Below are 25,445 nucleotides of genomic sequence, written 5' to 3'. Positions count from 1 at the left end.
GCCACTAGGGAAACGCTGAGAGGCCCCCTCCAGTGCCCACCGCTCTGGCGAGCATGGAGGGGCAGAGCAGAAAGCTACTGACTGACAGTCACCACCTCTCTGCTCAGGGAGCTCTGAGAACCAAGTGATCAGCGACGTTTGATTGCTCGGTTATCCGGGTTACAGCCAGCGGGGAACAAATGCTGCATCAGACCGATGCGGCATCCACCTAGGCAGGTAAGAAAAACACAAACCCCAGACTTCTCTTTTAACCCCTTCCCGGCAGGTTGGCTCCCCTGGGCGAAATTACATTACTTTGCCTTTTGACCACTAGGGGGCGTGCGCCGGAGGCACACGCACGTGGCTTGCCACCGGAGCCGATGCGAGTGCCTGGCTGGCGCGATGACCGCCGGGCACCCGCGATCGCTTGTGACAGAGCGAAAACCGGAATACAGTAATCAGTGCATTTTTTTGCACCGATCGCTGTATAATTGTCACTGGTCCCAAAAATGTGTCAAAAGTGTACGATCTGTCGCAATATCGCAGTCCTGATAAAAATCGCTGATCACCACCATTACTAGTAAAAAAAAATAAAATAAAAAAAAAAAAAAAAAAAAAAAAAAAGACATAAATCTATCCCCTTTTTTGTAGACGCTATAACTTTTGCGCAAAACCAATCAATATATACGCTTATTGTGATTTCTTTTTACCAAAAATATGTAGAATACATATCAGCCTAAACTGAGGGAATTTTTTTTTTTTTTAATTTGGGATATTTATTATTATAGCAAAAAGTAAAAAGATGGTGTTTTTTCAAACTTGTCGCTCTTTTGTTTATAAACGCAAAAAATAAAAAAAATTAAAAAAAAAAAAAAAAAAACGCAGAGGTGATCAAATATCACCAAAAGAAAGCTTTATTCGTGGGAAAAAAGGACATCAATTTTGTTTGGGTACAACGTCGCATGACCACGCAATTGTCAGTTAAAGCGACGAGGTGCCGTATCGCAAAAAATGGCCTGGTCATTAAGCAACCAAATCTTCCAGGGCTGAGGTGGTTAAAGGCTAAGACCACCTTTTAGCAAAAAAAAAAAAAAAAAAAAATACATTCATATTTGAAGGAAGAAAAAAAAAAACAAGAAAAAAAATTATATTTAGTATTTTTTTTCCCACCTAGAAACCTGCAAAGTGTTGCAAATGTGATGAGATGAGTGGAGTGCAGGTGCAATGCAAGGCTCCTGCACACTCCTCCTCCAGCTCTTGTAAGGGAGGTACAGGCTTTCAGTCACAGAGCTGGAGATAGCGTCAATGGACTACGAGTGCGGTGATTACTGCACTTGTGCTTGATTTGGAATGACATGTCTGTCTTCCGTGGCTTCTTGTAGTTTAGTTTATTTACAGATTTCTGTGACTGAGTGACACAGCTATGCAGTTTGGAGGAGAGTGTCACATTTGCACAATATTACACCCTAAAAAAGTTTAAAAGCACTTAAAAAAAAAAAAAAAAAAAAAAAAAAGAAAGAGTTAGTTTTCTTCAACAAATACTCCCAATGCTCTAATTCAGGAGTCTCGAACTGATGGCCCTCCAGCTGTTGCGAAACTACAAGTCCCATCATACCTCTGCCTGTGCTTGTAACGGTCAGCCTTGCAATGCCTCATGGGACATGTAGTTTCACAACAGCTGGAGGGCCCCCAGTTCGAGAGCCCTGCTCTAATAGGATACAGGCGGGCCTTGACCTACAAATGCGGTGACGCTGAGATCGTTTTATTTGGACCAGCCTGCAGCCAATGTCCTAGACATCTCCAGGTCTGCTCATGATCAAGGCTGTGGCCTCATCCTATAACAATTCATTATATTAAAAAACATTCAAGTAACGCTCCTTACCTTCAGTAGCGGGACCTCTCTGGCTTCTTGAATAAGCAATATTAATTCATTTATTTGTTGTCTCACAAGAGGTGGCACTGGATTACAGCAAGCCATGATGCCCTGTGGCTCCCTACACAAAAAAAAAAAAGAAAAGAAAAATCATTTCAAAAACAGATTTCACAGAGAAACAGTCCAAATAAACAGCACTTGAGTCAATTGACAAATCTCTCGAAGGGTTATTAAACCCTCAAAGATGAAATATATACTGTATGTAACAGCAGAATTCACACATTTCTCATAATGCTGGTACATTTTTCTAAGCATCCCTGCTTTTCAGAACAATTTTGCATCCACACGGATACCTATAGTACTTTCTCCTATAGGGTGACTGTGCTGCTAAATGGGGTCTTTCTGGAGCCCCAGTCACCATAATGTGAACTCCCCTGGCCAGGCCCATGCACAAAACAGTACTGAAGCCCTTAACACTAAGACACTGCCCTGGATCTCCCACCAGTACAGCAATTGACAGCAGCTTCCCTTGAGCACTTCAATACCGGACACTTAACCCCTTCTTGCCCAGGCCAATTTTCAACTTTCAGTGCTGTCACACTTTAACGGCTTCAGATCCGTGCTATTACCAAATGACGGCAACAGCGCGGATCTACATTGCCGGGACGACGTCTATTGACGTCGACCCATGCACGAGCGGCCTGCGCGCCCCCTGCAGGGCACGCTCGGTGATCAGTGAGTCTATGAGACTCGCCTGATCACAGATCAGAGTAAGGGGTCGGTCCCGACCCCTTACCACATGATCAGCTGTCAGCAAATGACAGCTGACCATGTGATGTAAACAGAGCCAGTAATCGGCTATTTTTTCTCCTCGCGCTGACAGCGTGAGCAGGAAAAAAAAAAAGCCGATCACCGGCGGCCGTGAGAGGGACATCAGTCCCGATCACGGCGATCATCTGCCAACTGCCAGGGACACCTAGCAAAAAGGGAGCAGTGCCACCCTATCAGTGCCGCCTTAACTGTGCCCACCAGTGCCGCCTTAACTGTGCCCACCAGTGCCGCCTTAACTGTGCCGCCTATCAGTGCCCACCAGTGCCGCCTATCAGTGCCCACCAGTGCCGCCTCATCAGCGCATATCAATGAAGGAGAAAAATTACCTGTTTGCAAAATTTTATAACAAACTATGAAACATGATTTTTTTTTTTTTTTCAAAATTTTCCATCTTTTTTTGTTTGTTTTGCAAAAAATAAAAATCCCAGCTGTGATAAAATACCACTAAAAGAAAGCTCTATTTGTGGGAAAAAAAATGATATATAAATTGTTGTATGACCGCGCAATTGTCATTCAAATTGCGTCAGCGCTGAAAACTGAAAATTGGTCTGGGCAGGAGGGGGGTTTAAGTGCCCAGTAAGCAAGTGGTTAAAGGACAATCAGTCATGCAACACTGTACCCAAATGAAATGTTGATTGGTAAATAACCACAGTGATTACTTAGATGATCACTGTATAAGCAATCATTTCTCTGTGTGCTGGCATCCAATATTAAAGTGTTTACTACTATAATTGCTGCGATAAGCCATAGCAATCACATGGTACAGGGACGCTGTGATTGGTCACAGTGATCACATGGTACAGGGCCAATCACAATAGAAAACAATAGCATCACGAATGACAGCCATTGTTTACCACTGGACATGCAATCACAGCCTAGTACAGACAAGAGGTCCATTTGGCCTCATTACTATTAGTGGGGAAAAACTTACCTGGGAAGCTCCTCAGAGATCTTGAACATCATGTGATTGGGCAGGACATACCTGAAACACACAAAATTGGTGGTGAGAAACCCTAAACATAGAGATTAGAGAGCTTGCTCTTGCGTAGTTTACTCTGCTGGTTGTCTGTACCCTGTACTTTCGTCCTCCTGGCGCGCCATCTTGTCCCTCCAGGCATACAGGAGACGGAAGGCTGATAGCTGCTGGGTGTTGAGGTGCCTCTTCTGCTTCTGATACAGCTCCAGATAGGATTCATCCGTGAAGATGGGTTTCACAAATTTCTATAAAAGAAAAAAGGAAAAACAATAAAAGGAGGGATCTAAAGATAAAGTGCAAGTAAACCCAAACAACAAAATGATCTTATTTGGTCCCTTTTGGGGGGGCTGATATCCTCATCAACCCTAAATCTACCAGTAGCTGTTAACAGCAACGAAAAAAATAAGACATAAAAAATATAGCACAAGAAAAACATTTATTCTTCTAAGGACACTAAGCTCCACATTAATATTTTTCAGTAATCTTTTCCCAGAGCTCCGATAACGCCACCTGTTCTTACAATGGACTATTACTGCAGACCAGATGGCCTCTACTGATCAGGACAGGTGCTCTTTAATCTGAGGGACATGTAGTCACCTACAGGAAAAGTACTGGAGCTGAGGGGGGAAAAGAGCATAAAGCTGGGATTATGAAATGATTGAAAAAATTCAAATGAAAGTGTCAATTGACTGTGCAGCCAAAATAATCTCTAAAATGTATTTTTTTTATTATTATTATTTTCATTTTTTTTTACTTTCATAGCCAAGAGTAGTTTGACTATCCTGCTTTAATCCCTAAACACAGTGAACATTTCCAGTTTTGCATTAAATATTACATAGTTTTGGAAAATCTAAATGAAATTATACAATTTGTAACGTGTATTGCCAGCTGTAAACCTTTTGCTACTGACATACAGTAGAGGTCATACATTGACAGCAGCAGGTTTTATACACACTCCCTGTGGGACGGAAGCGACCAGTCACCTGTACAGCTTCCCAATTGCTACCACACACCCCTGTAACAGCTCATCTTCCAACATGAACCCCTGGTATATTTCCCAGGCTCCCATCAGCAGAACAGGGAATTTGCATGACAGTGCCCCTGGGTAGAGGGGAGGAAGGTGGCCAGAGAACATCTGTTCATTGCATTGCACCCCCCCCCCCCCAACCTGAAAGGGACATCTAAAACATTACTTCTGGGTTCTGTCGTCACTTTCCCCAACCTCTATGGTCAGGGAAGAAGCTAATGGAGAGATCTGAGATCTAATAGCTTCAGTAATTGCAGATGATTGCAAAATGAGCAAACAATGTGACCAGGAAGTGGGAAAAGCAAATAGAATTCAAGGATGCATGACTAGAGGGATCACCAGCAGGAGGAAGGAGGTCCTGATTCTTCTATATAGATCTTTATATCACCAGAGGGGACACCAGCAGGAGGAAGGAGGTCCTGATTCCTCTATATAGATCTTTATATCACCAGAGGGGACACCAGCAGGAGGAAGGAGGTCCTGATTCCTCTATATAGATCTTTATATCACCAGAGGGGACACCAGCAGGAGGAAGAAGGGTTCGATTTCCCTATATAGATCTTTATATCACCAGAGGGATCACCAGCAGGAAGGAAGGGGGTCCCGATTCCTCTATATAGATCTTAGTGAGACCTCATAGAATACTGGGGTTGATTTACTAAAACTGGTGAATGTAAAGTCTGGTGTAGCTCTGCATAGAAATCAGCTTCCAGGTTTTTTTGTCAAAGCTTTATTGAACAAGCTTTAGTTAGAAGCCCACTGGCTACTATGCAGAGCTGCACAAGACTTTGCATTCTCCAGTTTTAGTAAATTAACACCACTGTGTAGAGTTCTGGAGACATCACTTACAAAAAGATGTTGATAAGATAGGAGTAGACCGGTAGCAAAAATGGTGAATGGTCTGGGAGATAAAACATATGGAGGAGCGACTTCAGGAACTTAATCACTTGACCTTCGGAACATTTACCCCCTTCTTGACCAGGCCATTTTTGCAATACTGTGTTATTTTAACGAACAAATTGCATGGTCATGCGACACTGTACCCAAATAAAAATTTGTCATGTTTTATTCCCACAAATAGGAGCTTTTTGGTGGTATTTGATAACCTTTTTTTTTTTTTTTTATGAGCTCTAAACAAAGAGCGACAATTTAAAAAAAAATATATATATATATATATATATATATATATATATATATATATATATATATATATATATATATATATATATATATATATATATATATATATATATATATAAAAAACTTCTTACTATAAAACATATCAAATAAAAAAAACCACAAAAAATCTAATTTCTTCATAAATTTAGACCAATATGAATTCTGCTACATATTTTTGATAAAAAAATCCTAATAAGTGTATATGGATTGGTTTATGTGAACGTTATAACGTATACAAAATATGGGAAATATTTATGGAATTTTTTATTTTGTTTTTTTTTTAAATATATACTAGTAATGGCGGCGATCAGCGACTTATAGCAGGCCTGTGATATTGCGACAGACTTTCAGACACTGACATTTTGCAGGAACCAGTGACACTAGTACAGTGATCAGTGCTAAAAATATGCACCGTCACTGTACTAATGACACTGGCTGGGAAGGGGTTAAACGTCTAGGGCACTCAAAGCATTAACTGTTTCTAGCCAGTGTTTGTGTGTACACAGTGTGGTGCTTTCACTAGGGGAAGAAACTGGTTCTAGTCTGCTTTGCAGAGACACAGGATCACCCCTTTCCCTGTCAGAAGTGAGTTTTGCCTTGTTTACAAAGTAAAACACAGGAGGACCGAGATATGCCTAATGATCAACGTGTGCCGAAGGACAGAGTCCCCGGGACCCACAGATCAGCTTCTGCTATCACAGCAGAAGCGGCATGCCCTACGCAGGCGGAAATGCAAAAATCACACACACTCGCTGACGAAGTCCTGTGGACGTAACGCCTCGTACAGGGGCGGAGTCTTACGCTCTGACGTCACCCGCTGCCATCTCACAGCTGTTCGGACGTGAACAGTCTGTTTTACTCTGCTTCACACCGTGTTATTTTATTATCCGATCAGCGCTATACGAGCGCACTTTTTAAAGTGTATCACACTCAATTTTTTTTATAATAAATTGCTTTACGGCTGCATCATACGGACCACTCTTAGGTGTCCCCCCCCCCCCCCCCGTCTTCCCTTCTTGCTACATTGCACGGGGAGTCCATTTGTCCATCTGCTGCATTGGAGAGACATCTGCTGGGAACTGTTGAGGACAACCAGAGGATCCGAGCCATGTTGATCCAGTGTTTATGGAATCTATGCCCTTATGACCTTCCATCTGGTAAGCATTCTATATGCATATAAGTGGAGAAGATCTTTGGTGTTTTTATATTAAGACAGGAGAATTGTGTTCCCTCATATATGGACTTTCATCTATATCATTTGCGCTGCACTTAATTTGTTTTTTATTATGTTATATGGGCTTGGTGTTAACCCTTAGTGTTACTACATTTATTTTGTTTGCGCTGATTGCTTCCATTTTTGAGAATATTATATATATATATATATATATATATATATATATATATATATATATATATATATATATATATATATACACACATATATACACACACATATACACACACACACACACACTGCTGCCCTGTAGCGGTAAGAGTGCTATAGGACAGTCAGCAAGTGGTTAAATGTGTACAGTCTGGAATAGAGAAGGGAAGGCGTGATTGAAACCTTCAAATACATCAATAGGGTGAATAAGATTCAATAGGGCAGGATTTTCAATATGAAACCAAAATCAAGAACACCTGAACATGACCTCAAACTAACTTGAGGAAAGTTCAAAACTAATCTTATAAAGCATTAATTTTATTGAAAGGGTAGTTGATGCTTGGAATAGAGTTCTAGCAGAGGTAGCGAGTCAGTCAACAGTAAGGGGTTTCAAACATGCTTGTGACAAACATAGATCAAAACCAATGAAAATGAAATATATATACCAAAATTCACAGTAGCGAAACAATAACACCTAATTAGTTCAGTGTTCAATTGAACACTGAATTAGGTGTTATTGCTGCACTACTGTGAATTTTGCTATATATGCACTTTGGTATATATATTTCATTTTCACTGGTTTTGATATTTATGGTTGTAAGTTACAGCATTGGTTGGTAAAGAGAACCCGTCTCAAAAAAAAAGCATCACATAGGGCTCTCTTTGCCTAAATGAAGAAAAATTACGTTTACTGAAAAAAAAAAAAAAAAAAAAAAAAAAAAAAAAAATTTAAAAGCAAAGCAATTAAAACCCTCCTCAAAACATTTCCTACCTTCAGACAGATCTCTTTGCTCTTTTGCCAGACCAGTTGTAGAAGGTTCTGTTTACCGTTGGCGGCATTCAGAAGATCTGTCCTCATGCGATCGTAGATGTACAGCAGAAAGTGAGTGTCCGCCCGGGCATACTCGATCATCTCCTGTGGTAATGGGCTGTTGGCCAGAAATAGCTGGTTAAGATTGACTGTATTCTCAAGTATTTGTTGCGTTTATTGGTTGGGGACTCACCGGATCCTCCAGTCAGCCAGTTGGTACTTCTTATCAGACACAACGCTGCAGTAGTGTTTGAGGAGGTGATCTAGAGAGTTCCTCGCAAGGTTCAGCAGGCGAGATCCTTGGTGGGTGTCAAACAAGTTTACAATATATAAGCCAAAATCTTTTTGTAGCCACTCAATATCAGAATCTGCACCATGCAGGACCTGGCAGTGGGGGGAAAAAAAAAAATAAAAAAAAAATAAAAAAAAAGGGGGGGGGGGGGGGATTAGTATCAGATAAGTACAATTACAAAAAAAAAAAAAAAAAAAAAAAAAAAATAATATCGTACACACTGGTTAAAAAGGAGATATTTATTGAAGATTTACAGAAAAAAAAAAGAAAATACAGGAATAAATTGCTGATGGCAGGAACAGGTGCTTCATAAAACCCAAACGTTTAGGACACCGACATCAGTCCCCCACAGCTACAACATTATACAAAGTCCCAAAAGGAATACTAACAAAAAGACATTTTGTCCCAGTGCATATACGTTGGAGACACTCTCGGTCTGTTCCCAGAGACCTCTGTCCATCCTCTTCTGCACCCTCTGTTCGGCTTTTTATGCATTTCTACTTCGATGAAACCTTCATGTGTATTTCATGTTTTTAATCACTTTGACCAGTGTTGGGTCATTAGTATCCTCAACACTAAGTACCGCATTTAAACTCCACCCATTGCCAGAAGAGCCACCAAAATATATATTTTGATGAATGGTTTTAACATTATTTTTATTTTGTAGACTGTACCTACAACATTAATTGCAAAAAACTATCCCTGAGGAATGAGCCAAGATTACTTCAAAACACGTAGGATATGTTGACACAACTCTTTATAAAAATTGGATAGGTGTACTGTAAAAATATGGTGCGGTAACATGTACTCCATTCTTTTATTGTACATTGTCATTTTTTGATATGTTTTTCGACTTTTTGTAAACCAGAACAAATTCAACTTTAAATTTTAATGCAAATATTTTTTACTCGGTCATGCCTTTAAAGCCCCATGTTAAGGGGCGAAACTGTGCTTTTCCATATATTCTCTCTCTGTTGGGGTCCCCCAGGGTTCTGTTCTTGGGCCTCTCCTATTTTCAATCTACACCTTCTCCCTGGGTCAGCCGATAGCCTCTCATGGCTTCAAATACCATCTCTACGCTGACGACACCCAAATCTATTTCTCTACCCCTCAGCTCACTCCCTCCTCACGTATCACTAACTTACTAACAGATATATCGGTCTGGATGTCCCACCACTTCCTCAAACTCAATCTATCCAAAACCGAACGTATTAAATTTTTCCTCCACCACTTGCCCCTTTCCCCTGATCAATGTCAAAATCGATGGCACATCTATCAGCCCATCCCCGCACGCCAAGGTCCTAGGTGTAGTCCTGGACTCTGAGCTATCGTTTAAGCCCCATATCCAATCACTGTCCAAATCTTGCCACCTCAACATCTCCAAAATACGCCCCTGCCTAACCAATGAAACCACAAAGCTCTTAATTCACCCCCTGGTCATCTCTCGCCTTGACTACTGCAACTCCCTCCTCATTGGCTTACTTTTATATAGGCTATCCCCCCCCCTTCAGTCCATCATGAATGATGCTGCCAGACAAATCCACCTTACCAATTTGCTCTGTCTGCTACTCCTCTCCGTCAATCCCTTCACTGGCTTCCGCTCACCCAACTAAATAAATTCAAAATACTAACAACTTACAAAGCCATCCACAATTTAGCCCCCAGCTACATCACTAGCCTAGTCTCAAAATACCAACCTAATCGTTCCAAGACCTCCTGCTCTCTAGCTCCCTCGTCACCTCCTCCTTTGCTTACCTCAAGGACTTTTCCAGAGCCTCTCCAATCCTATGGAACTCCTTACCCCAATCTGTCCGATTATCTCCTACTCTCTTAGCTTTTAGACGATCGGTGAAAACCCTCGTCTTCAGAGAAGCCTACCCACACCTAACAACTGTATTTTCAATTTCTCCATCAGTTCATCCCCCCACAACTATTACCTTTTGTTTCACTTGACCCTCCCTTCTAGACTGTAAAGCTCTAACGAGCAGGGCCCTCTGATCCCTCCTGTATCGAATTGTATCGTAACTGTACTTTTTCCCCTTATGTTGTAAAGCGCTACACAAACTCTTGGCGCTATATAAATCCTGAATAATAATATTATTATTATTATTATTAATATTATTATTAATAATAATATTCCAGGGTTGTGGCTATATTTAAGCAGATAAGTGAAACCTATTTTTTTTTTTTGAGTACTAACAAAAGATGTTAACTAAACCATTGAGATGTAGGACTCTGTACAAGGGCTTACCAAACACAGTGATACCACAAGTCTGACATAGCAGCACTATAACTGGAACTCCAGGAGTTAAGCAGCTGAGAAACAATATACATTCTTAACACATCAAGACCCCCAAGCATAACCACTAAATTGGAGTCCAAACGATTGCTACAACCAAGAATCTGTTCAGTCCTACCACATCCTAACACCAGAGACAGAAAGCATTATATATGTATTTTACGATTTCGCCCATAGTTACAACTTTAAACGTTCAGGAGGTTTACAACGGTTTAATCTTCTGACCTTGACAATGGAAGGATCCGTAAAACTCTCATTCAGGATGTAAAAGGTCACCGCGGAGCTCAAGAGGATCAATAATAAAATCCTCACTGCGGGTGGAGATCTGCAGGAGGCAGGTGAGGCCCAGGAAGCTGCGGTACGAATGGTGCTGCAAGAGGAAGAGGACAATTATTAACGAACAGGCAACAAACACTAAAGATTCTCCTTAACCTCTTGCTGCTCATGCAATGCTTGTGAGCGGCAGCAGGGAAGGTGGACTTTACCGACCACATGCTACACATATGTGTCCATAGGCGGCCCAGTTTTCTGTACTGAAAGCGCGCTCACAGCACAGTGATCAAGCTTCCAATCTTTAGTAATGTTCGGGAGCCGGCGTCAGTTCCTGATCATGTAACCACGGGGACAGCCAATCACAGAGGTCACGCGATTGGGGTTTAATAGTAAATGTTGATAAGAATCATGTTTGCAGTGCCCATAGTAACAAGCATTTAGCTTCTCTATCTGAAAATCCTCAGACTAGAATCTAATTATTTTGGGTAGCGCAAATTTTTCTATTCCTACAGATAATATAAAAACAATTCTTGTATCGGATGACGTCTTACCTCCAGATCCACAGCAAACTCTGAGCATTTTAACAACTTCTCATTTAGCGCTACAAGATCATCCAGCGTGTTGATAAAATGGTAGGGGACGTCGTTCAAAGGTACAAATGGCTGGTAAAAACAAAGCAACATAATTAGTTTTGCTGCCATACTGTCTTTGCATTATAAAGTTGCAAACTGCATAGCTGTAAAAATAGCAGCTGTGGCAAACATTGAACCTTCACTATATTTTTATACCGATTGGTTCTCTTTAACAATCATGAATGTGGTCAAATTAACAAGTACTGAAGTATCAAACAATGGCACATAACGCCAGATCTGAAAATCGATTTTGAACAAGGTCAAGGAGACAGGACTATGGTTACATGAGTAATGGCAGGAGGTCCTTACATGTAACATGTAGTGATGGCCTGAAAATTATCAGCCGAAAATAGGGTTTTCAGCCTTGTGCCAAAGGGTAAAAAGTGGCAATAATGGCTGCCAAATATGCACCAAAAATGCAACAAGCAGGATTTTTAACACCGCTTCAAAAAAGGTGCCGATAATGGGCAAAAATAATTTCACAATATTAAATTTAAAAAGGTTGAATATAATACATTTATAAAAATATTTATATATATTTTTTAAACTGTCAATTTTGGTTTTGGCCAAGTGCATCCTGAACTTTCGGTGCACCACTAGCAACATGTAGAGAGGGCATTAAGGAAATGGGTCATATATAAAATATTCCCATTGCAAACATTTCGGGAGATGGCAAAAAAAAAAAAAGCAAGCATGTAGCAACTTCCAGATGGTAACATTATAAGCAACAGTATACAGTATATTGCCAATACACTATGGATCTTTAGGATAATGTCCAAATGTTTATTCTGGTGATCACATCACCAGAATAAAAGGTACAACATTGGAGAGTCACGCAGGACCCCTTTGTGGCTCCGAAACGTTGTACGATACCGATGTGATCTCTTGAAAAAATAAATAAAAGTTTGGGATGTTATCTTAAAGCTCCATGATGTGCTGGCGATATGTATGTACTCTTGCTAAAAATTAGGGGTGCAACGGATCAAAAAACTCACGGTTCGGATCATTCCTCGGATTAGGAGTCACGGTTCGGATCAAAAAAAAAAAAAAAAAAAAATCTCCCCCACTGTAATATCCACAATCTCCCTATTGGCAGGGTGTGGCAGAGTACTGCAGGGTATTGGTGGGTATATTGGCAGAGTATGAAAGAGTATTGGCAGGGCATGGAAGAGTATTGGCAGGGCAGTGCAGGAGGGCATTGCAGAGTATTGGCAGGGCATTGCAGAGTATTGGCAGGGCATTGCAGAGTATTGGCAGGGCATTGCAGAGTATTGGCAGGGCATTGCAGAGTATTGGCACTGCTGCCATCCGATCTCTCCCCTCCACTGTACAGATCAGTACACAGAGGGGAGAGAGGAACTGGCGTCATGACATGACGCCGGTTTGTTACAAGTGATCGCTCTGTCATTTGACGGAGCGATCACGTGCTAAACGGCCGCCGGGTGTACCAAGATGGCCGCCGCTCCGGAGCTAGGCAGAAGCCGCTGCCTTTCCTATGGCCGAGGCCACAGAGCGCTCCGCGGATCGCGGGTGTCCCGTACGGATCAACCTCCACGGATCGATGACGATCCGTTGCACCCCTACTAAAAATGGTAAGGTAAGGCCTGGAGGAGAAAAAAACAAAAAAAAAAAAACACAAAAAAAAAAAACCAAACTTACAAAATTGGGAAAAACAACATTTTTTTTCTTTTTTCCTCCCCAAAGCCCTTTATTTTTTGGTAAACATTGAATAAATAAAAAAAAAAAAAAAAAAAAAAAAAAAAAGAAGGGGGGGACGGAATATGTTTTTTTACAATGATAAATAATATTTCCAAATGTTGCAAGGATGGCAAAACACATGTAAAAATACTTTATGGAATTAAATGATGAGGACCATAATTAAAGAGTTTTTCCCTCCAGAGTTCATTCCAGAAACATTTTTGCAGCTTCTGGATCATCACAAAGTATTTCACCAACAGCATCTTCAATAGGACTTTAAATTAGCAAAACTGCTCCACACCGATTTTTTTTTTTCCTTAACGCTACTTACCGTGTTTGGAGGAAGAAAAATGCTGACTATGACTCGAAGAACACCATCCCTACAGTCAAGCACGGAGGTGGAAACATTATGCTTTGGGGCTGTTTCTCTGCTAAAGGTACAGGCTGACTTTGCTGCATTCAGGGGCCAATGGACGGGGCCATGTATTGTAAAGTCTTGGATGAGAATCTTCTTCCCTCAGCCTCAACACTGAAGATGGGTCATTAATGGGTCTTCCAGCATGACAATGACCCAAAACATACCAACAAGGCAACAAAGGAGTGTCTCAAGAAGAAGCACATTAAGGTCATGGAGTGGCCTAACCAGTCTTCAGACCTTAATCCTATATAAAATGTATGGAGGGAGCTGAAACTTTGAGTTGCCAAGCGACAGCCAAGAAACCTTAAGGATTTAGAGAAGATCTGTAAAGAAAAGTGGACCAAAACCCTCCTGAGATGTGTGCAAACCTGGCCACCAACTACAAGAAATGTATTACCTCTGTGCTTGCCAACAAAGGGTTTCTCCACCAAGTACTAAGTCATGTTTTGCTTTGGAATCAAATACTTATTTTACTCACTGAACTGCAACTCAATTTATAACATTTGTGATGTGTTTTTCGTCTGGATTTTTGGTTGATATTCTGTCTGTATCATTTAAAATACACCTGTGATAAAAATTATAGACCCTTCATTTTTTTGTAAGTGGGCAAACTTACAAATTCTGCAGGGGATCAAATAATTAATTTTCCCCACTGTGTGTGATGATTCAGGGATTAGTCAATTAAGACCACAAGCTACAAGGGAGACCCCGGACAATTTTTGGGATGCATGTTTCAATAGAGAACTTAGGCAGCACTGACATCATGTATTAAGGATAAAATGCAATTATGTAGTTCCTCAATGAGTAGTCAGGCTGCAAAACTCACCTGTATATCTGGCATTTCCATATGTTTCTCCAGAGGATCAAAGTGATCCAATTCATACCGATAAGGGTGAGCCAGCCTGAAAAACACATCATTAAAGTTAGAGAAGACGCTATACATTATATGAGAAAAAATATTGCTAAAAAGGATGGTTGACCAGCCAATAAAACCATAATTACAGCAGTACCGTTGGTACCCAGAAACACCTAATGGTGGATGTTAAGTGTGTGCATACTGAATCACTCTCAATGGTCTGCATAAGGAGTCACTCTAGTGCAGGGATCCTCAAACTAGGGACCTCCAGCTGTTGCAGAACTACACATCCCACGAGGCATTGTAAAGCTCTGACATTCACAGACATGACTCGGCATGATGGGAATTGTAGTGTTTGAACAACTGGAGGGCCGTAGTTTAAAGACCCCTGCTCTAGTGTGCGTTTCATTTGAATAGGGAAGGAGTTAACTCCTTTCCTATGCAATGGGAAAGCAAGCAATCTGCATTCTATTTCTGATGCCTTAAATAAGGGGTGTCTGTTCCATTAAACTGGTTATCCCTTCTAGAACAGAAAAAAAAAAAAAACGCATCACGGAAAAAGCCTTTTTCTCCCCCGATTCAGGAAAAAGGGTTACAAATCAGTTGTATTTTTTTAAGATTTATTCACAAGTGTGTGACTGCTACAGTTCACATCCCTCTTTCTGCTTGTGCAGTGACCACACCACACAAGCAGAGCCTAAAAAGTTAACAACCCTCCTCCTTCCTCTCGTTTTGGGCTGAGTGGAGGACGGGGACGGGCAGAGACATCGGAGGATGCAGCTCCAGTTCTCCTGTTCCATCTGTCATAGAAAACGCTAGAACAGACAACTGATCCTAATTAAAAATGGTACTTCAGCGCCTTTTGTTTAGGGGCAGCATCTGCTGTATTTTCTCTGTTTATGCTTGTACCACTCTTCCCGTTTTTTTTTTTTTTTTTTTTTTACAGATGATTTTGTTTTCATGCATCTTACATGTCACTTTCAGGCTGCTGTAATCGCTGTTGATGGATAAAATCTGCTAGGGCTGCCGGGACATCCAGGTCTTCAGGGCGCTTCTCCCGTTTAGTCCTGAGAGCTGGGGAAAAACAGAGCACAGTCACCCCCCATTACACAGGCGAGTAGCCGACAGGCTGCAATCTCATGTATTGACAATTTGAGGAATTCTAAATGCATATTACAGCTCCAAGAAGGTTTGCAAGTCATGTTACACCGAGCCTCACAAATCAAACAGAGGTTGATTTATTAAAGGCAAATATACTGTGCACTGCAAGTGCAGTTGCTCTAGATCTGAGGTGGAAGCTCTGATTTCTATCATCCAATTTTGTTCAAGAAAAAATGCTTTTTTTTTTTTTTTATTTCCCTTGCACGTGATTGGGTATTCTTTGAAGCTTTACCTCATTTACCAAGCTCTGGAGCAACTGCACTTGTAGTACACAATAGATTTGCCTTTAGTAAAATCGACCCCATATTTTATTTGTACCAACTATCAAGATGCAAGTATGGAAAAATCAAAGAAAGTTCCTGGAATTATTAAGTAATCTAATTTAAAGTGCATGTTTTCTTGGTTTTGAGTAGAGTGGGTAAGGGTTAGAAGTCCTGTCAAGTTTTTTTTTGTATTCTTTATTTAAGTGCTGTACAGAAGTCACACATGACATTAAACTTTCAACTGATTTTCATGGTTGCCAATGTGTACTAACAACATCTGTCACATTCATTAAAGTAGAATGATAGCATAACTATAGCATTAAAATTATATATATATATATATATATATATATTTATTTATTTATTTATATTATAGAGTAAGGGAGGGTAATAACCCCTGAAAGGTTAATTTTTACCATCTTTGTCCCATTGGGGAGATTACCCTTCACTTCCTGTCCCATAGCCAAACAGAAAATCCCTGCAAATTAAGGGAATTCTTTGAGGACCCCCATGTCACCAGAACTAGTGTCCCCATTGGAAGATATCCCATCTATTACTTTTCTGGGGACAACCCCAAATTTGAGCTTTTCTTTTACTTTCAATGATAATGGTAAACAGGACAAATAGAGAGGGTGAATCTCCTTAATGGGGGCACAGACAGCAATAAAAACTAGCGGTGTTCCAATCCTCCTCCCCTCTATCCAAAGCTAAAAAAATAAATAATTTTTTACCTTTGGTTATACCTTAAAGTAATAATAAAATCGCATTTGATTGGTTTACTTACCAGTTCTGTGCAGTGGTTTTGCCAAAATCAGCCCTGATCCTCCTCTTCTTGGGTCCCCCCGCTGGTGCTCCTGCCTCCTCCCCCTGTCAAATGCCCCCCCCATAGCAAGCTGCTTGCTTTTGGAGCACTCGTGCGTGCTCGCTCCCGAGCCCTGCTTTGTCTCTATAAAACGGAGCATGAATCGGCTCCGCCCCCCCCCCCCACTTCCTCCTCACTGGCTCCGATTGACAGCAGCTGGAGCCATTGGCTCCTGCTGCTGTATGTGATGCAATGAAGAGTTAGAGGCCTCAGTTCTTGTGCACATGGCTGGATCGAGATAACGCTCAGGTACAGTCCCTTGCAAAAGCATTCACCCCCCTTGGCTTTTACCTATTTTGTTACATTACAGCCTTTAGTTCAATGTTTTTTAAATCTGAATTATATGTGATGGATCAGAACACAATAGTCTAAGTTGGTGAAGTAAAATTAGAAAAATATATACATAAAACTATTTTTCAGAAATAAAAAATGGATAATTGGCATGTATTCACCCCCTTTGTTATCAAGCCCAAAAAAGCTCTGGTGCAACCAATTACCTTCAGAAATCATAATTAGTGAAATGATGTCCACCTGTGTGCATTCTAAGTGTCACATGATCTGTCATTACATAGACACACCTTTTTGAAAGGCCCCAGAGGCTGCAACACCCAAGCAAGAGGCACCACTAACCAAACACTGCTATGAAGACCAAGGAACTCTCCAAACAAGTAAGTGACAATGTTGTTGAGAAGTACAAGTCAGGGTTAGGTTATAAAAAAAATATTCAAATCTGATGATCCCCAGGAGCGCCATCAAATCTATGATAACCAAATGGAAAGAACATGGCACAACAGCAAACCTTCCAAGAGATGGCTGCACACCAAAACTCATGGACCGGGCAGGAGGGCATTAAATAGAGAAGCAGCACAGAGACCTAAGGTAATCCTGGAGGAGCTGCAGAGTTCCACAGCAGAGACTGGAGTATCTGTACATAGGACGACAATAAGCCGTACGCTCCAAAGAGTTGTGCTTTATGGCAGAGTGGCCAGAAGAAAGCCATTACTTTCAGCAAAAAAACTAAATGGCACGATTTGAGTTTGCGAAAAGGCATGTGAGAGACTCCCAAAATGTATGGAGGAAGGTGCTCTGGTCTGATGAGACTAAAATTGAACTTTTTGGCCATCAAAGAAAATGCTATGTCTGGCGCAAACCCAACACATCACATCACCCAAAGAACACCATCCCCACAGTGAATCATGGTGGTGGCAGCATCATGCTGTGGGAATGTTTTTCAGCAGTCAGAATTGGAAAACTGGTCAGAGTTGAGGGAACGATGGATGGAGCTAAATACAGAGATATTCTTGTGCAAAACCTGTACCACTCTGTGTTTGATTTGAGGCTAGGACGGTGGTTCACCTTCCAGCAGGACAATGACCCCAAACACACTGCTAAAGCAACACTTGAGTGATTTAAGGGGAAACATGTTAAATGTGTTTCAAATGGCCTAGTCAAAGCCCAGACCTCAATCCAATAGAAAATCTGTGGTTAGACTTAAAGATTGCTATTCACAAGCGCAAACCATCCAACTTGAAGGTGCTGGAGCAGTTTTGCAAGGAGGAATGGGCAAGAATCCCAGTGGTAAGATGTGGCAAGCTCATAGAGACTTATCCAAAGCAACTTGGAGCTGTGATAGCCGCAAAAGGTGGCTCTACAAAGTATTGACTTTAGGGGGGTGAATAGTTATGCACATTGACTTTTTCTGTTATTTTGTCCTATTTGTTGTTCGCTTCACAATTAAAAAAAAAAAAGAAAAAAAATATTCAAGAGTTGTGTGCATGTTAAATTAAATGATGCAAATTCTCAAACAATCCATGTTAATTCCAGGTTGTGAGGCAACAAAACACAAAAAATGCCAAGGGGGTGAATACTTTTGCAAGGCACCGTATATATTTAGGGAGGCTGCGAGGGAAGCTGCAAGCAGAAGGTTGTTTTACCTTATGCACAGAATGCAGCAAGGTAAAAAAAAAAAAAAAAAAAATATTTTTCCCCTTTCTTTTTAAAACCACTTTAAAAGAGAAGTATGGGGTTTTTGCAGATTTATACTTGCCTAGGTAGATGCAGCATCGGTCCCCCGATGCCTCTAAGACTGAAAACCGAGCGATCCAACAGCGCAGATCACTCGGTTCTCACAGTTCCCCCGAGCAGAGAGCTGCTGTCAGTCACTGCTCTCCCCCCTCCTTGCTCATTGGAGCGCTGGGCTGTGGGGGGGGGGGGGGGGTGAGAGTGGCCGACTCAGGCTCTCAGCGGCTTGTTGAGAGGCTCAGCCGGTGCTGGTCCAGGCATGTGGGCAGATCCAGACTCCATGACCTTACCTGAGCCTGGACCGGCTCTGTGATGTCAGCCCGCTCTCTGCTCAAAATGGGTCAAAGGAGTGCTAAATGAACTGCACTCCTGTGATCCATAAGAGAAGTACAGCCAAACGAGCTTTGCCTGTACACCTTTAACAGGTAATCAGCTCCTGTCAAATTTTTACTGCTATTCAGGGCTTTGTTAGAGATTTCAACTCACTTCCTTTCCTGCTGACGTGCTGCTGTAGAGGAAATGAGTGCAACTTTCAAACAGCAACATAGACAAAAACATTTCTTTAGCAGAGTAAGGGGGAGGCCAATACCTCTGTCACTTTATTTCTGTGTCCCTGGTGCTGATTTCCCCTCACTTCCTGTCTAGTAAAGCGGTTGTCAGGACAGGAAGCGAAGGCAAATTTCTCTAACAGAGCCCCAGATAGCAGTAGGTAGGTGGGATCACTTCCCAAGTTGCGAGTGCCATCAAGGAACGTGAACTGGTAGCAGCGATAGGTTTCCCAGTGCTATGGCAAGTCCTTACTCTCTGGAAGCGGTTTCTGCGCGTTTGGCTTTATAAATATTTTTGGAACAAAAGGAGTGTTCGTGTTGTCTATCTTTTCTTTGAACTTCAGCTGTGGTCGCACAATGTTCTTGGCCTGTAGCAGACGAAATGTTTGTGTCTTGTGTTTCTTGCTTGTGTCATTGCTCTGCAAATGCAAAAGAAACAGGCACATTAAGAGCATCGCCACCAGAATAACAATGATAATCTGAAAGAAGTCCGGGGTTTGTGGGTTCTGCTTACCCGGCGATTCCAGCTGGAGATAATGGTCTTTGGTGCCTGAAGACCTGCAGGCAGAATGGGCTCCTGGCTACGGTGCACCCCTGAAGCTTCATCCAGCATCATGCCCTGCAAAATAAGAGTACCTGTCACTGCTTCTGAATGACTGCCCAGCACTCAGCCCAACTTAAAGCAGTAGCAAACTCAGTACAAAAAAAAAAAAAAAAAAAAAAAAAAAAAAAAACACAGTAGCCCAATATCACTATGTAATGCATTTATGAACACAAAGATATACTCTTTAGCATCCTATCAGTAGCCTTACTATTGATGCAGCTTGTTTCGTTAGTTGTCTGTTCCAGCTGAAGCTGGCGCCATCTTTGCTGCAACCTCCCTATTCCTTCCATATGTGTACTTCCGCCCTTTCTCCTGCATCACTGCAAGAACCTCATATGCTCAGTACAAGTAAACCAAGCCTCGTTTTCATCTGTTACCATGGTGCTTTAGCCCCACATAACCAATCAAAATACACATGTAAATATCTTACTCCTGATTTGCTGGCTGTGCAATAACCATCGAATCAGTGCCTTTCCTTGCTCAGTGTTGATGCTTTGTAAACACCCCATGACATAAATAGTCACATGGGGTTTTTCGGGAAATGATGAATGATGAGAACGCTCGCAAGATTACAAAGACACAGCACATAGCTGTACAGTAACGGCATACTCAATGTGCCGTCAATCTGGATACCACTGCGCATGCACCAGAGACATAATTGAAAGAAGGAAGGGATACCATCTTCTAAACCCCGCACCTGGACTAGATTTTTTTTAAATTAGAAGAGAAGTATCAGGTTTTTTTTTTTTCCCCTAATCATACTTACCTAGGTGGACGCTGCATCTGTCCCCCGCCAGCTCTAAGACTGAGAACCGAGCGATTAAACGCTGCTGATCGTTTGGCTTTGGCTGTACTTCTCCTTTAAAGCGGTGAATAAGAAATAGGAAAATAAAGTCAGAAACTACAAAATACTGTAGCTGCCGACATTTAAAGGAGAAGTCCAGCCTAAGCTTGTTTGGCCGGGCTTCTCCTATGGGTCACAGGAGTGCAATTTGTTTTGCACTCCTGTGACCCGTTTTGAGCAGAGAACTGAAGTCCGCTCTCTGCTGACGTCACAGAAATCAGTCCAGGCACCGCGTAATCCCGACAATGGAAGTCTGGCTCTGCCAGGTACCTGGACTGACACCCGTCTCCCCGCCCCCCTCCCCCCACAAGCTCAGCACTTCAGTGAGCGCGGAGAGGGCATTTAATAGGGTTGCACTGATACTGAGTACCACAACTTTGCGGTGCGATTTGCGTCAATACAAAATAAATGGGCACCCTAGCATTTAATTTATTAGGAGAATGCAGAGCATTGCACCTACAATCACCAGATAGCGTGTGCAATCCCAGGCTCCTGCAGACTCTCAGCATAGCTGTCTGCTCATACCTCATACAGGCAGACAGTTACCTGAGAACAAGAAGATCAATGGACTACGAGAGAACTCACCAGCTCAGCTCATTGAGAACTACAAGCCGTCAGCTGCAATGGCTGACGGTACTTGTAGGCATTCATTCACAGGACACAGTGAATACAATGACGCGACCATGTGGCTGCAGATGCCGGATACTGGAACATGTTACACGTTCCACCCTAAAAAAACAGGTGAACTTGACCTTTAAAAAAACAGATACATAACAGTCCCTGGAGTCCAGCGTTGTCTTTTATGCAGATGATTCTCATTAGGGCATCTGCTCCTCTGCACAGCCATTTTGGTTTTAGGAGCCATCCGCGACTTCCTGATGTCCCTCAGCTGGCTCCCCTGCTGCGCATGCACAAGCAGCAGCCTGCAGGGAGACTGTTCCTACATCCTCCTGAAATATGATCCCAGGAGGCTGCTGGCAGGCAACATCGTACTGAGAAAAATGTACCGATTCCAAAAAAGTTTTTTTCTTTTTTTAATTAACATTTCTGCAGAGGCTGAGATTCAATAAATGAAAGCAGAGAAGTCATTTTTGGATGAAGATCTAGATGCTTTTATGTGTGTTATTTTTGTGTAGTTTATTAATGTAGGAGTATATGCACTGATCATTTGTATTGTCAATTAACACTATACATTGTTTGTAATAATTATTTATACTTCTACAGTGGTAACTTGGATTACGAGCATAATTTGTTCCAGAAGAATGCTTCCAAAGCACTCGTATATCAAAGCGAGTTTCCCCATAGAAGTCAATGGAAACTCAGGTAATTAGTTCCACAGTGACTTCTATTGTTTGCAGTACCACATGTGGCCAGAGGTGGGGGAGTGCCAGAGACACTCGGAAACCCCCCGTTCCCGAGTGGCTCCAAATGTGACACCGGTGCCCCTGCACCTCTGGCCAAATGCAGTACTGCACACCGCAAAAGCTTGAATCCTGCTTGTTTTGCGAGACAACGCAAACTGAGTCAGGATTTTTCATTGCATTGCGAAACGCTCATTAACCGAGTTACTCGCAATCCGAGGTATTACTTTGTAGGTTTATTTTTTTTACTTCATAGTGCTATACAGTTGTTGTATTCTTATATATTATTTAGCTACAAAAGTAAGCACCCACCACTCTCTCCAGAATGGCGTCATTAGCATCCACCAGCAAATCCATCTTGTCTTCCAGGGCACTGTCCTTATTGTGATTCCCGGTGTAACTGCGGCAGCCATGATACTGCATAATCCGACTCATGCTGTGTGTGAAGAAGACCGGATCCCAAAGAAAGTAAAAACAGAACCCAAGACATTAATGAAGTAGATATGGAGGAAGTTATTGGTTATGCTGTACATTGTTCTATTTAGATGTAAAACAAAGCAAAATTTAAAAGAGACCATCTCCATCAAGGCCAGCGTTTCTCATACAAACAGGATATCATAGAACCCTGGGGTGCCTCCTGAAGCTGCTAGGGGTTCCTAAGGCAGTGGCAACTTTATCTCCCATCTACAACGACACCAAATGCAGAGTGGCAATTTGCCATGGACCACCACAGTGAGGTGTTACTTCTACATGGATCATTATTCTTAAAGTGATACTAAAGTCTTGGTTTTTCTCCTTTAAAAATAACATACATGTTATACTTACCTGCTTTGTGTAGTGGTTTTGCACAGAGCAGATCCTCCTCTTCTCAGGTCCCTCTTCGGTGCTCCTGGCCCCTCGTTCCTGTTAAGTGCCCCCACAGCAAGCTGAGCCGAGTCGCAGCTCCGTGTGCTAATTCAGACACAGAGCCTCGGCCCAGCCCCGCCCCTCTCTCTCTCTACTGATTGGCTCACCGACTTTGACAGCAGCGGGAGCCAATGGCACATCTCTGCTGTTTCAGGCAATGAGGAGGGAGAGTCCCGGACAGCCAAGTCTCTCCTGCAACAATTGCTGGATAGAGATGGGGCTCAGGTAAGTATTAGGAGGCTTCTGCACACAGAAGGCTTTTTATCTTAAAGCGGGATTCCGGCCAGCGAAATTTTTTTTTTTAAAGTCAGCAGCTACAAACACTGTAGCTGCTGACTTTAAATACGTAGACTTACCTGTCCTGGGTTCCCGCGATGTCGGCCGCTCGAGGCCGACCCGTCCCTCGGCTCCCGACACCGCCATCCTAAGTAAGGGAAACAGGCAGTGGAGCCTTGCGGCTTCACTGCCAGTTTCCTACTGCGCACACGCGAGCGGCGCTCTGCGAATGGCCCCGTGGTTTTCTGGGAACACACACACACACAGTTCCCAGAAGGCAACAGGGCCGCTCACCGAGGAGCAGGACACACAGCGGAATAGGAAGAGGCAGATTACGAAGACTGCCTAGCAACAAGGGTTTAGGTAAGTTTAAAAAAATTTTTTTTTTCTTTTTCAAATTTAAAAAAAAAATTTTTTGGATTTTTCATGCAATTTTTTTTTTTTCAGGATGGCCCTCCACTTTAAAAGGCATAGAATGCCAAAGATAAAAAAAAAAAAAAAAAAAAAAAAAAACCTACTGCCTTTACAAACAATTTAAACTACACTAGTAGAATTTCATTCAACATTTTTTCGTTGCAAGATAGTTTGATTGTTTTTCTATTAGTGGGATCAAATCAAGGTTCGTTTTTAATTGCAGTGAAGAGAACATTTGAAGGGGTAGGATGTAAAATCTTTTGCAAATGTATGAATTTATCAGTGAACGTGCGTTTCTTTTTATAGTCTATTTATTCCAAATGTTAATGGCAAACAAAACCTTGAACTACAGCTTTTCTGTATAATATAATTTTTATAATACATATAAATAATAAAAAAGTATTGAATTTTTTTTTTTTTTAGAATCATACTTACCTAGGTGGATGCAGCATCGATCCTACGCTGCATTTGTACCCTGCTGGCTCTAACACTGAAAACCGATCAAACACCGCCAACCATTCGGTTCTCAAAGCTCTGTCAGCAGAGAGCCGGTAACTGTTAGGCTCGGTTCACACTAGGGGCGGCACGACTTGCAGGTCACCTCACCGAGGCAACCTGCACACAACTGCAAGCCGCCCCCAAAGTAGTACAGGAACCTTTTTCTAAGTCGGAGCGACTTGCGTCGCCCTGACTAGAACAGTTCCATTGTACAGAACGGGACGCTACTTGTCAGGCGACTAGGTCGCTTGACAAGTCGTCCTAGTGTGAACCGGCACTTAGTCACCGGCTCTCTGCTCTAAAGCTCCCCCCCTTCCCCCACACTCACTGGAGCGCTGGGCTGTGGAGGGGGGAGAAATGGGCGGCTTAGGCTCTCAACGCCTCACTGAGATGCTGAGCTGGGCGACAGTCCAGGCATGTGGGCAGATCCCGAGCCTGGAGCGGCTCTGTGAGATCAACCGACAGCGGGCTTCAGCATGCTGAAAACGGGTCACAGGTGTGCAGAATGAACGGCACTCTTGTGATCCACAGCCAAAACAAGTTTTAGCTGTACTTCTCCTTTAACCACTTCAATACCAGGCACTTAACCCTTCCCTGCCCAGGACAATTTTCAGCTTTCAGCTTTGTGGCACTTTGAATGACAATTGCGCGGTCATGCTACACTGTACCCAAACTAAATTTTTATCATTTTCTTCCCACAAATAGAGCTTTCTTTTGGTGATATGTGATCACCTCTGGGGTTATTTTTTGCTAAACAAACTAAAAAATACCAACATTTAAAAAAAAAAAAAAAGTTTTCTCAGTTTCTGTCATAAAATTTAGTTTTTTCCCTTCACTGACGGGCACTAATAAGGCGGCACTGATATGTAGAATCGATGGGCACTGATGGGCACTAATAGGCAGCACTGATAGATGGCACTGATGGGCAGCACCAATGATGAGGTACTGATGTGTTACTGACAGGTGTTACTGCTGGACACTGATTGGCATTGTAATGGGCACTGGCAGTCTTTTATTATGGGGACACTGCTGGGCACTTATTGGCATGTGATTGACACAACTGAGGGGGCTGTGCTGATAATCAATGTGCTGATTATCAGCACAGACACCCCCCCCCCCCCCTTCTGACAGGGAGACTTGCCCCGATCGGCGCTCCCT

The 25,445-nt window shown here is 42.2% G+C and overlaps 1 protein-coding gene across 1 annotated transcript in view; it reads right to left on the bottom strand.

Moving 5' to 3' along the window:
• Positions 1-25,445, bottom strand: part of LOC141111293 (exosome complex component 10-like) — a 41,735-nt gene that overhangs the window by 9,202 nt on the left and 7,088 nt on the right. Inside the window, 13 exon segments of the mRNA XM_073603458.1 lie at positions 1,862-1,973; positions 3,615-3,665; positions 3,756-3,904; positions 8,022-8,178; positions 8,254-8,444; positions 10,877-10,918; positions 10,920-11,021; positions 11,476-11,586; positions 14,499-14,574; positions 15,500-15,602; positions 19,638-19,803; positions 19,899-20,003; positions 22,506-22,629. Of these exon segments, the coding sequence (XP_073459559.1) occupies positions 1,862-1,973; positions 3,615-3,665; positions 3,756-3,904; positions 8,022-8,178; positions 8,254-8,444; positions 10,877-10,918; positions 10,920-11,021; positions 11,476-11,586; positions 14,499-14,574; positions 15,500-15,602; positions 19,638-19,803; positions 19,899-20,003; positions 22,506-22,629 (1,489 nt within the window).

This window comes from Aquarana catesbeiana, linkage group LG10, assembly GCF_042186555.1.
Source record: "Aquarana catesbeiana isolate 2022-GZ linkage group LG10, ASM4218655v1, whole genome shotgun sequence".
Lineage (NCBI taxonomy): Eukaryota > Metazoa > Chordata > Amphibia > Anura > Ranidae > Aquarana > Aquarana catesbeiana.
This window is presented reverse-complemented; position numbering and strand designations above follow the sequence as displayed.